Source organism: Pleurodeles waltl, chromosome 2_2, assembly GCF_031143425.1.
Source record: "Pleurodeles waltl isolate 20211129_DDA chromosome 2_2, aPleWal1.hap1.20221129, whole genome shotgun sequence".
Classification (NCBI taxonomy): domain Eukaryota; kingdom Metazoa; phylum Chordata; class Amphibia; order Caudata; family Salamandridae; genus Pleurodeles; species Pleurodeles waltl.
The window spans coordinates 739,143,398-739,156,253 of record NC_090439.1 but is presented as its reverse complement, the minus strand read 5'-3'; the positions used below and the strand labels follow the sequence as shown (position 1 = coordinate 739,156,253).

Here is a 12,856-nt window from a genome sequence, read left to right as displayed (position 1 = left end):
GACAGCCTTTACTCACAAAATGTCCTGGTTTTCAAAGTAAATACACAAATATCTTTCTTTCTTGAAAGAAAGTTGTGGCTAGGGAAGTGTGACAGGGCAGAAGTAACAGGTCGGACGCGGAGTACCCCTGGAGCACTCCGAGGAACATATTTCCGTCGAGCACAGCCTGATGTCAAAAAAGAGCTGGGAGGAGCAGCAAAAACCCGGAAGGAAAGAAGCCAAGCTGGGAAGAGTGAGGAGAAAGGCGCGTGTCGTGGAGGAGCTGGGCATCTCTCATTGGAGGGAAGCCGTATCGGAGAAGACGGAAGACGACGAAGAGGAGGAGACGATGGAACGAAGACATCGGAAAGAGCAGAAAGCACCCATCAACAGGAAGTTGAGGGGGAGAGTGACAGACAAAGAAGCCAGCCACGTTCCTGGTGGAGCGTGGCTTATCCAGGTACAAGAAAGGGCCGGTGAAGGAGGTGAAACCATCGGAGGGGAGGGATGAGGAGTTCTGGGAGGGGGAGGGCGATGCATTGGGCATTAACCAACCAAAAAGAAGAGAATTAAAGCACCTATAAGAGATAAATAGCACCAGGTGAAGGGAAATAAAAGGTGATACGCATCAGACAAGAAAAGAACAAAAAAAACAACAACCCACTCCATATTACTAACAAAAAAAAAAAACAAGAAGCAACCAGGAATTAATAAGTTCACAACTCACCAGTGGCATGAAAGGATAAAGGAAAATCTTATGGGAAGGGAACTAGTAAGTAAACTACACCCCCCTCCCTTTACATACCTAATAAAGGCTTGGTGTTTTCTTTCCTCTCTCCCTCTCTTGATGTGGATGAAATTCTTAGCCTTTGAACCACCTACCTGGGAAGAAGAACAGAAGGAAAGTATGTGAGAGACTAACAAGGAATAAAGTAACACAATAAGGATAAACAAAGACTGTAGAATATACTTATATATTTGGATAAAGAAAAGAAGGACAGAGAGAAAAGAAATAAAGACGTATACCACAGACCCTTAAACTGGTATAAGAGTTATAAAAAAAAAGGAAAAGGGGAAAAGTATCCTGCTATATTACTTACCTGTCAGAGAAAGAATCCACAGGATCACCCGGGTTCGACAACAGGACAGTTATTTGTTTCTCTTCATGTCTCTCTTTTTCCTTATAGTCCAATTGCATTACTAAATCAATCAGTTTATTAATCATGGCTGGTCGACTAGCCATCAATGAAAGGGAGTCTTTGAGATCCTCCCTCGATTTGTGATAGAATGCAGTGGCAAAGACTTCATCAGTCCATTCTCTTCCTATTTTAATTGGCTGAAAGGACTGGTATAGGTGATATCTTTTCTTGTCTTAGGGTCAAGAGACTAGCATGATCAGCTCATATAGTCTTTCTGTATCCAAAACCTGCTTTAAATTTATTGAAGAAGGTATAATACTTCTGATGCCAAGGGCTTTTTTAAAATGATTAAAGGCATTGCCCAAACAAGGTCAAATAGGATAGAATGAATCCAACTTTAGCAGCATCGGTGGAAAACTACATGGGTCCAGGCAAAAAATGCATGTAGTCTATGTAAGAAATTGTGTTATTGGTTAGGAAGAAAGGAAACCCCACTCAGGCGGCAACCACAATCCTTGTCAGAGTGAACCACAAAAGTTATTAAATTAACCTTTGCTCAACACTCTGGTAGCCTGGCACAAAAGTTGTCAGGCTAAACTTAAAGACCTGTTACCTATTTATACTGCACCCAAACAGTAATAAAGTGAGAACACAACCCAAGAAAAATTCCAAACCAATTTAAAAAATAGAGTACATTTTAATAATAAAGGGACCAGTTTAGGTCCTGGGACCAGGTTAATCCTCCTGAAGAGTTTGCAAGGAGGTGGCATTCGGCAGGAAGAGAAGGTCGAGAATTGCAGACCATGATTGCTGTAAGGCAAAGATCCAATCATAGCCGGAGTTTCGTCCTGATGGTTGTCATGGGCTGTTGTTGCAAAGTGCAGGTCTCACTTTATTAGTCAGTGAAAACTGTCACTGTTGCTGGAAAACAGGCCCATTCCTGAACACAAGGAGCCCACAATTAATGATTTTTCCTTTTTCTTGTTGAAGGAGCTTCCACTGATGCCATCTGAGGGTCCAGGAACTGGGAGGTAACTCTTGGGGTTCAGGACTCTTTTTAGCAGAGGCCAGCAGGAGGTCTGAGGAAAGTCCAGTTGCTGCTGACACAGGAGGTTGTCCAATGGACCCTTTGAGTCACTCTGGGTAGTCTTGGATCAAGGCAAGTATGCACAATCTTCCTTCTCAAGACAGCAAAGCAGTCCGTAAAGTAGCAGAGCAGTCCTCCTTCTGTATCTTCCAGACAGCCTGGAATATTCTGATTTCTTGTTCTGATAGTGCCACTTTTATGCCTAGTGCCAGCCTGTGAGTGGGGGATTCCCCCTTTATCTAATCTTCCCCCTTTGGTTCCAAACTGGCTAGGTTCAACAAGAGGTAGACAGGCTTAGGTGTGAGCTGCATTGTCAATGGAGGGCAGGCTGCCCTTAGAAGTTAGGACAGGTTTGGGCAAGCTCTGAGGCTGTCCATGTTGAGGTCAGGATGCCTGAAAGTCACAGCTCAGGGCATTTTTCTCAAGGAAGCAATACCCTGTTCACACCTCACAGCGCATTTAGTGACTAGTGGCCTGACTGAGATCTTGGCGGATCAGTTACTCAGTCACAACAGTGAGAGATAGCCTGTCCGCCAAAGTATAAATCATATGTTTCCTATGGGATTTTTATTTGGTGAAAGGGATATCTGTTACCAATGCGATGGAGTAACTCATCCACCAAGATCTCAATCAGTCCCTATGTCTAGGAGGTAAACACAAAACACCACAGGGGAGACATTCACAATTTTCGAAAAGTGGAATTTTCTGAATAGTAACTTAAAATCCAACTTTATCATTAAAGAGGATTTTAAAATTACAATTCAGATGAGTGAACAAAGAATTTCTTTATCTGCTGTTAAACTGAGTGCAATAGGGTAACCTGGTGTCAGTGTGTTTGAGAGCTAGCCTTTCTACAGTGAAAAGCGCTTTAGGGGGCTTTCACTGCCAAGACATGTAGAACTTAAATACACATTCTACTTTTTTAAATACAAGCTTTAGGTCCTACCTTTGCATTGACTTGTAAGTATTAAAAAGAAAGGTTTAGACCGCGCAAAAAGTTTAATTGTTAGAGTGAAATGGCAGTTTTAAACTACACTACAGGCAACAGTGGCAGACCTGAGATTTTTAAAAGGCTATTGTTGTGGGTGGCACAATGAATGCTGCTTCCCACTGGCAGTATTTAACATGCAGGCCCTGAATACACGTAGTACCACATACTGAGGACTTACAAGTAAATTAAATGTACCAATCAGGTGTTAACCAATTGTACCATATTTTACAAAGTGAACACAATTACATAAAACACTGAAAACTGGGAAAAACAGCCCAGAGTCCAAATAACAACAAAAATGGGGTCAGCAACAGGAGTAAAAAAACTAGGGGTGACCTTGCAAAAAAGGCCAGGTCCAACAGTCTAGGAGAGACTGAAAAACGGAGGGTCTCTAAAGAATTTCTCAGGTGGTGGCATATTAGAAGACACATTACTACACCCATGTAGTAAAGATGCTGGTCGGGATTTTCAGGCTTGATCAGTAATAGAAGTAGTAGGGGCAGAGTTAGTAGAATCTCCTGCGATGAGAGCCATTTGATTCAAGGAGGTCAGTCAACGTGCTTGTTCACTGTAAGAGGCTTTGAAGTCTTCCTTAGTATCCTTAATGGCCTGCGCCATAACCTGCAGGGATCAGAACTCATGCCCAAAGCTAGAACCTTGCAAATTATCTGAAAGCATTCATTATAAAACAGACTCTTACGTCAATCCGCCCTGCTCTCTTGAACGTAGTTTTGATAGTACAAGTTGAGATACTAGGATCAGAACTAAATACTGGAAGGAAGAGGAATGGGAGCAAGAAAAAGAAAGGACAGTTAATACTTCATAGTCTCGCTCGGTGCATTTCTCTCAAATTTCAGAGCACTTGTCACAGACCTCAGATAGATCAGAATTATCAGGCAAGTTAACCATGCACTGCATAGTGATAGAACACAAAGGTATTTAGTAGCATTCACAGGCATCAGTAAATGCAATAAACTCTGGCAACACAAGGGGGGTTAGTAGGAGACAAGAGCAAGTCAGACAAGAAGCTAAACCATAATTTGTAATCAAGGCAAAGACCGCCTAAAGATCAGGGAAGACACTGAAATGAACAAGGGAACAAAACAACAAAAGTGACGGACAGAGCAATGGAGATAGAGCTACTACAGGAAGCTTGAGGGACAAAATGGAGGCTAAAAATTTGCCAAGAACCTTCCTGATGACCATTTACAATTTGAATAGCTAATTTGCCCAAAGTGACCTAAAGGTTCCACTCCTTGACCCTCTCCAGCCTACCATGCTCCATAATTTGGTCTGCCACAATGGTAGAGGGAAACATCTCCCACATCTCTAATGATGTTAAACGGGGCAGTTGCAGGTCTCCAGTACCTTGTTCATTCATAACACTTACAACACATCTGTGCAATTCCATAGTATTTTTTCTTTTCTTTGGATTATGCTATGTAACGCATGCTGCAGGGGGCTATGATTAATTTTTAAGGGTCATTATACCATGTTAAATAAAAATATTTTTTAAATGATATTTCTAGTTCTGGTTGACCTTTGACAGAATATATTGTAACATTACATTATATTGCTTTTCCTTTAAAAGTGACTATAACGGATGGACATGCTTACATCATGCTGCCCATGGAGGGTACACTCGCACAATGCAGACACTTCTGGACACATATTTGTGTGTCATTGACAAGGTCGACATCAATGGGGTGAGCATTTATACTTATGTTCATTATTACCCAATGTCATGTCTATGTTCCTTTTCCATTTACGCAGTCAGCAGTCAGAAGAATCAGATGTTAAATTACTTCATTGATGGGTTAATTTACTGTATGGCAATAATATGATTTGACATTAGAAATAACTGCACTGAAAAAATATCTGGTACATAGCAAGTCGAGTTACCCAGAAATTGGTATTGGCATCAGTATTTCTATATCACTTCGTTATTTGATCAATTGTATTCACTCAGATTAAGTTCCGGTTTAATCAGTTTATTGAGTGACTGCCCGTCTGTGTGCCTCTTGGAAGTGCTATCTGCCACAAAAGTCAATAAAACCACCCATCAACAAACAATATACAGATCTGAAAGCATAAATAAAAAAAACAGTGGTGACCATATTTTATGTCATAGTAATTTTACAAAGAAACACCATATTGACCCCTAACAGGGCCCCAGCATGACTTTCACTATCTGCATAGCAGACAGTGAAAATCGCGACGGGTGCAACTGCACCCGTCGCACCCCTGCAACACCGCCGGCTCCATTCGGAGCCGGCTTCTGTGTTGCAGGGCCTTTCCCGCTGGGCCAGCGGGCGCTCCCTTGGCGGGCGCCCGCCGGCCCAGCGGGAAAGTCTAAATGGCCCCCGCGGTCTTTTGACCGCGGAGCGGCCAAGTGGCGGCGAATGACCCCCTATATGTTTTTGAAATAATAGAATTATAGTCTGCTCAGCTTGTCATTACATTAGAAGTAGCAATATGAAGCCAGATGTCTGCAACTTTCATCTGTTGCGAGGGGAGGAAAAGGACGTTACTGTAGCAAGTTACAATTTGGGAGACTGAAACTACGTACGCAATGCTGGCTCACATTCTGCAACAGCTCTGACTATTAAGAAGCACTTAACTTCCATTAGAGAGCACCTGGAATGCTGGTCGAATTAAGGGGACTGGAACTCCCTTCAGATAACAAGCTCAATTCGCTGCAGAGGCATTGCATGCTCCCGGCAAGGAAAGCTGCTTGCAAACCATTGAATGGCTCACAGAAGTCTTGCATTCATTTCTGCTAAGAAAGACCTCTTTCATGCCATTGAAACATTTGAAGGAGCAGGGAAGCTCCCACATCTCATGAATGTAATTATCCCCTACCTTTTCATATCTGCCTACATGAATGTGCTTCAAGCAGGAAGTGACCTTTCGCGTTTTTGACATAGTGCCGCGGAATGCGACAATTTTTCAACATCTGTAGTGTCCAATCTAGATGCATAATTATTCTTAATTGACTCTGTCCATGACGTAAAAATTACATTTCAGGCTACAAAATATCGATCACAGAAGAAATAATGTTTTTGAGATTGTATATGTGGTTAGACAAGGTGTTCATACCGTTATCTACAACAGCTAATGCTTGCTGTAAGTTTACCTGGTCTCTTTGCCATACTCGGGCTGCGGCTTCTTGTTGTGAAAGTTTCCAAATGTAATTCTTAATTGTTTATAAGAAGCCTTTTTAACATTGGCTTTTGGGGCCTAACTGAAAATCTTGTACATCTGTAATATTCAATAGGAGACTGAGGTGTTCTTCTACAGCATCTGTTTAGGAACTTTTTAACCACTGCTGGCATAATTTACCCACATTGTATGTTGTCACAATATCCCAATGTTCTGATGACACATAGCAACGGTCTGGTCTGTTTGATCTAAAACCCCTATGGAGTTTTCAAAACGTGCATGACAATCATTTGTGTCCATTGGCCACAATAACCACCCGCCAATACTTAAAAGTGATGTGTTTTGAGCCCACCCATTTAGCTTATCTTCAGTTGAATGAATGTATTTTTGTCATTGTAAAATTTTGCAGGTGTGGGGATACTGGGCACATTTAATTCTTTAATTTTAGCCAGGCCTAAGCAATTTGTCATTTAAAAATATCATTTGTAAGGGTATCAGGCATGCTGTAAGTAAAACTTCCCTTTCCTGTATTTGCCAATTTTTAATTTGTCAAACACTGTTTCTGTCAATTGACTTCATCCAATATTTAGAGCATTTGGTAGGCAACTGGGAAACAAAAGAATCAGAATAAATCAATTTGTATCTGTTCACAAAAAATATTGTGCAGTTCCATTTGTGGCAATATGAAACAATAGGACCCAGCATTTTGAACATCATGCCTGGAAAAATACGTAAACTTTTCCATCTATTTTTTTAGAACTTCCCAGTGGTGGGGTAGGACAATGTTCTCATTGTGTGTAACTAAAATAGTTCTTGGGGTAATTGTTCTATGAATAAAATGATGTCCATAATAATTGTAACAGAACATATCACCATAATGTACTTTTGTCTGGTAAATGTTTTCACTTTCAAATACAGTAAAGTTCTCTAAATCAGATAACATAGAATCAACTGTCTATACATCCCAGTCATCAGAAACAACCCCAGGTATTATAACATCAGTTAAAGAAATGTTAAATACATATGGTATTTGCAAGGCCTCCGTCGGGCCAAATATATCAAAAGAAACTTTATCCCACACAATCCCATCATGGACTGGTATAGCTGAAATGTTCACTAGGGACAAGTCTTGACGGACCTTATGTGAAGAAGAATGTGGTTTTAGGACCTCATCCACTAATTCAACTGCAGAGCATTCAGTAAGGTAATGACCATGTATCAGTAAGAAAAAGACAACAACAAAACCAATTCGAAGAAGAAAGGTAAGTACAGTTAGTAAAAGCCACAGATGGTTCCATGGAAGAATTAAATAGTTATCTTTAAGCCAGTGTGTCAACTTACATGCTTTTGACGGAGGAGTCAGAGAAGTAGTGGAAGAGTCATCAAAGGAGACATCTTGGTCAACAAGGTATCCAGAAGAATTTAGTGTAAAAACTGTAGTCGTGTTAGAAAGTGGAGGACTGGCAGAAGTCTCCCTTGGTGGTGTATAATAGACAGTTTCATCCGTTTGTGTTTCATTTGTATAGTAGTCTACATTGTTTCTATTATTTGTTGTTATAGATGAAGATATTGGTACTAATGACAGTTCATTTTCCACCCTCCCCAAGTTCGGGGAAGTATTAACATTGCTGCTCAAAACCTGTAGAGGAACATCCTGGTCTGTAGTGAGAGGGATTTAGGAACTACCCAGGAGTCCACTAGGCCAGCCGTGCCTGCATCGGCTATATTCTGTAGTTTGACATTATCAATGGAGACAAAGTGGTTTTCTTTGGATCCAGGCAGCTGTGGTAGTATAACAGATTTGGTACATTATATTCCCAGGACTGGAACCGGTACACAGTGTGATGGACCAGACTCCTTTTTTACAGCAATGTTTTCTTGCAGTACATCCACAACTTTCAGAATCCAGCAGGTAGATGTTATTGGTGCATCCCTCAGTCCCAAGGAGGCAGCACAGGAAGTTGTGTTTTCATCACTGAACTGTTGTAGTTTCTGTAAAACAGTGCCACATTCATTTTTGTCAAAATGTGTGTCAGCTGCCTATGCGTCAGAGCCATCAAGATCAGGAACATAAGTGCTCTCTGGACTCCATACAGGTGACTGAGCCAACTTAGCCCCTTTCCTAATACACTCGCAGTTAAGGATTGCTTTAAGTCGCGATTATTTCTTTCCACCAAATTGTTACCCTCAAGATGATAGGGGAACGAGTAATGGAGTTGGACCCCTAACAAAGCCATAGTAGCCCTGGTCCAAGTGGAAAGATGCAATTGCATATGTACCAAAAAAGACTCACAAATCGTTAGTAACAGTTTGAACATCATCTGGGCGTTGTGGCAGACCCATACACATGTTTCCGTGAAGTGGCAGAGATCATGATGGAACACTTTGTGCCAACAACTTATTGGTGACAACCTTAAGCAAAGCACAGAACGAGAATGTCAGATAAAAAGAATGAAAACAGTTCTTGTGCTAAAGTGTTCCAGATAATGAAAACTAAAATATCACTGCAGAGAAGAGCTTCTGCTTGAAAAATAAAATGAAGAGTAACTAGGCTCAAGGCACATGCTCCTAGCCTACAAGAATCTACTAAATAGGCCTCACTACAAGGTGTTCGGGTTGTTTTCCTATGATCTAGAAAACATCATAACTTCATGTCATCATGCTATCTGAAGGTTAATTATCTAAAAATAAATCTTCTTACTCCTGTGCTCATCCTTCATAAGGCTAAAAGCATCCTAAATCTCTGCGTGAGTCCCTGGAGGAAAACATGTGGGAATAAGTATTCAAACACTGGAAATAGGAGTAGAGGCGAAACAGGTTTAACAGTTGGTTGGAGTATCGTATCATGGGTGTGCCTAGGAGATGGTAGTGTTTAAGACCTGATGAAGTTCAGCAGGACGAAACGCGTTGGCTATTCCTATATCAATGAGAACCATCAAGATTAATTAATAAAGAATTGCTTATTTTGAACATGACCTATGGCTCGAGTGTTTCAGATTTGGATACATTGAAATAAGACAATTCAATGTCGATGATCATCCTTGCTATATGGATCTAACAATAACATGATTATCCTTGCTATATGGAATCTAACAATAACATTATTATTATTATTGTGTGCTGAATCCTGTATAGAATGTGGGAATAAGTGTTGAAACAAATTTCCTCCTGTTTTTCCTCAAAATAATGTAATCCCCATTATTTCCCCAACACCAGAATTGTTGTCACTCCCAATAACAGAAGTACCAGTGCAGGAAACTCATAATGGAGGCCTTACTGGTTAGGGGACCATAGACTTACAACTTGAGTTTATCAAACTAGCCATTTCAGAGGCCCCTCATTCCATTGGTTGAATTATGGATGAGAATTTGTCAAAAATGTTATAGACTATAGATAGCTGCAGAACATGTTGTGATTTCTACCTACTTGTGTTTAGCTTAGACTTGGTATTTCTACATCTGCACACATATGTAGATACTTTCCTGTAAGCAGTTCTGAAGCATATTCTATTGCCTGATCCATGTGCATGACGTTGGTGAGCAACCAAGGCTCAGCACTGGAGAATACATATGTGCTACACAGGCAGCACACCTAAGACATGCGTTATAGTAAGGGCTATCGATTGGGTTCTTGTAGCACATTTGCATGGTAGACAATGGTCAACCATTCTCTCATTACAAGTCAAGTAGGACCACCAATGTGGGGACACCCTATTCTGAATTCATGACACAAGTTAAAGACATTTTCAATTGCAGTATTACGGGTCACATGTACAATGGCCTAGCTGCTTGTGGATGAGTAATACAGGATTTTTCCACATCCTGGTTTGTTTTCCCGGGTTTAACTCCAGATGTGGGGTTCCTGGAATAACTTGCAGTCCCAATTTAGTCAGTAACTTCTATTACCAAGCTCATCAATAATTACAACACAGTGATGTTGGAGGCCAGAGTCTGGCACCACTTAAAGCACCATTTTTAACACACTCATGATTAGGGTCAGCAGTTCTTAGACCTCATCAAATCAGAAGGGTCATTTTTTAAACTTGGTTCTGTTTGGACAACACAAAAGCAACACTTCTTTGGGAGCACATTTCAAGTGCCCACTTTTTGTGGCAGCAATTCCATCTTGCTGCAAGTGTTTTTCTGATGTGACATTTCAGTAATGGTTTTTGAAACTGCCTCAGTGAGTGAAATATCTGCATCTGTGGTGGCATTCTTTAAAAAAGCCAGACCCTTCTCCACCAATGTGGCAAAGTGTTTCCTGCATCTCACCAGCTGCTGGACAGTCCATCTAACACACTAATAAGTAATCACTTAGCTGTGTCTGGTTTTATGTCTTCAGGACAGCAATACAAAATATTAGTCTTTTTATAATAATGCACATAGTAGTTGAATATGTTGTGGAAAAGGCCCTTTGCATTTTTGAATTTCTGATCTTCAAAGCATGGTTTCTACTTACATCTGTATACTCTGCTTGTTTTGTTGAAAAGAACACAGCGCTTCATTTAGCTGCTCAAGAAGGACATGCAAAAGCAGTAAAACTTCTTATTGACAATGGTGCTGCTGTGCTTCTAAATAAGGAGTCTGCCTCTTTCATACATGAAGCAATACGTCGAGGGAAAAAGGATGTTGCTTTCGCTGCTATTCAGACTGACAGGTAAGAAGCCTTAAAAGTACTCAAAAGCCGAACAAAATCCTAAATTTTGTGTTATGATGTGTGGTCAAGTCTGGTATTTGCCATTCATGTCAATTCACCAAAACCCCAGAGATACTCGAAGAGACATCAGAAACCATTTGACCTGCAATGATCACACAGAGCTGACCCTCTTTCACTATGAGGAATTCATTTAGGGTTTGGAGAAGCAGAAAGCACACCCCAACCCAGCAGCCTCAAAGATTTAGGGCCTGCTTTAGAGTTTGGCGGATGAGGTTACATCCCACCCACCGTATTACTATCCCATTACATCCTCTGTGAATCGTTATACAGCGGACAGGATATCCGTCACTATTGTGTCAGAATAATCTGCCAAACTCTAAACCATGCCCTTAGTTTGGTGTGATTCTGAAGAAAGATGTCAGCAAGTAAAGTATTTACTAAAGCATTTCTCCCTGAATCGGTTTCCTGTATTTTTCAAGTAAAGGGCATTAGTGAGATGTTGAACTCATCTTCATGAATGCCCTTCTTGTAAAAACAAACAAAAAAAAAAACATATTCAGTCGTGTTTTTTCCAGGACCACACAGACCCCTTATATCAATGTTATTGCAATGGGTATTTCCCATTCTGTATTCTTTCTCCTTGTCTATGTTCTTTTTGTCTTGATTGTGCGAGGGATACCTACCTTAATCATCTTTTGTATTTCAGCATCTCATTAATCCTTTTTCTTATTTTTTCCGTTATTTTTTTTCCTTAATTTGACTCCTCTCTATAATCTAGTCCTTACGCTATCTATCTCCTAGTGCCTTTAACTCTATCTGTACTTCAGAAATGACATGCCTGTTTATACCTTACTATCTCCAGCCCTACCTGCACTCTGCACCTCTAACCCCATAGGCATACCAGAGTATCTCTGTTCTAGCCTGTACCCTTGTTATTTTATCCCTGGTTATTCCCTACTATCTCTAGCCCTGACTAAACCTTAAGCTGGCTACCTAGTTCCAAGTACCTGACACTTTCCAGTCCCTTAATACACTTAACTCTGCATATATCCCGGTTCTTTTACCACTAAATATCTCTGCTACTATCTTTAAATTTGTACCTCTTTTTGTTTTGTTACTTCTAGCCCCTTTTAACCTCATCTCTTTCTTCTGTTATTTTGTGCACCTTTCTTTTGCAATATGTTTATATTGTTTTTCCTGACTGTATCTATTTTCTGTCCAGTCATGTTTCATTAGCTAGTTAACAAAGTTTGGTTTCTTTTGTGACTCCTGCTTTAGAGATACTTTTTCTTTCCCCTTATCAATTTTGCAAAGCGTCTGATTCTTCTTTGAACTCCAAATACATCTTATAGTGTTAAATTTTATAATCACAAAGGAAAATGGAATGGAGGATTTTCTCAAGCATTGTAAGATTCAACATATTATCACAGATTTGTGTGAACTTCAGGGAAACAGACTGGTAGAGCGATTCAATTGTGCATTGAAGGACTGGGTGGTAGAGTCACGGAAATGTGGCTGTGAGTGGAAGAACATTTTGAGAGAGAAATTTGGATATATCAAATGACACCTCACCCTGTCGCTGAAGTCAGTCCTTTCTAATTACTAAAAGGAAGGGATCCCATATCTCAATTGTGTCTGTGGTTTTTCAGGAAGAATTGGGTAAAGGGTTGTGATGTTGTGGATGTTAATTGTGTATCCAAAAGAGTGGAAGAGAAGCAAAGTAGAATGAAAGAATGGTATGACTCCAAGTGGAGGGTGAAAGAACCTGTTTATAGTGGGTGATTGGGTGAGAATCAGACTACCAGGAATATTTACAAAAGGTACACAGAGCTATGTCAAAGC

The 12,856-nt window shown here is 40.4% G+C and overlaps 1 protein-coding gene across 1 annotated transcript in view; it reads left to right on the top strand.

Moving 5' to 3' along the window:
• Positions 1–12,856, top strand: part of TRPA1 (transient receptor potential cation channel subfamily A member 1) — a 1,042,932-nt gene that overhangs the window by 723,297 nt on the left and 306,779 nt on the right. Inside the window, exons 15-16 of the mRNA XM_069220348.1 lie at positions 4,788–4,902; positions 10,848–11,014. Of these exons, the coding sequence (XP_069076449.1) occupies positions 4,788–4,902; positions 10,848–11,014 (282 nt within the window). The remainder of the gene's footprint in view (positions 1–4,787; positions 4,903–10,847; positions 11,015–12,856) is intronic.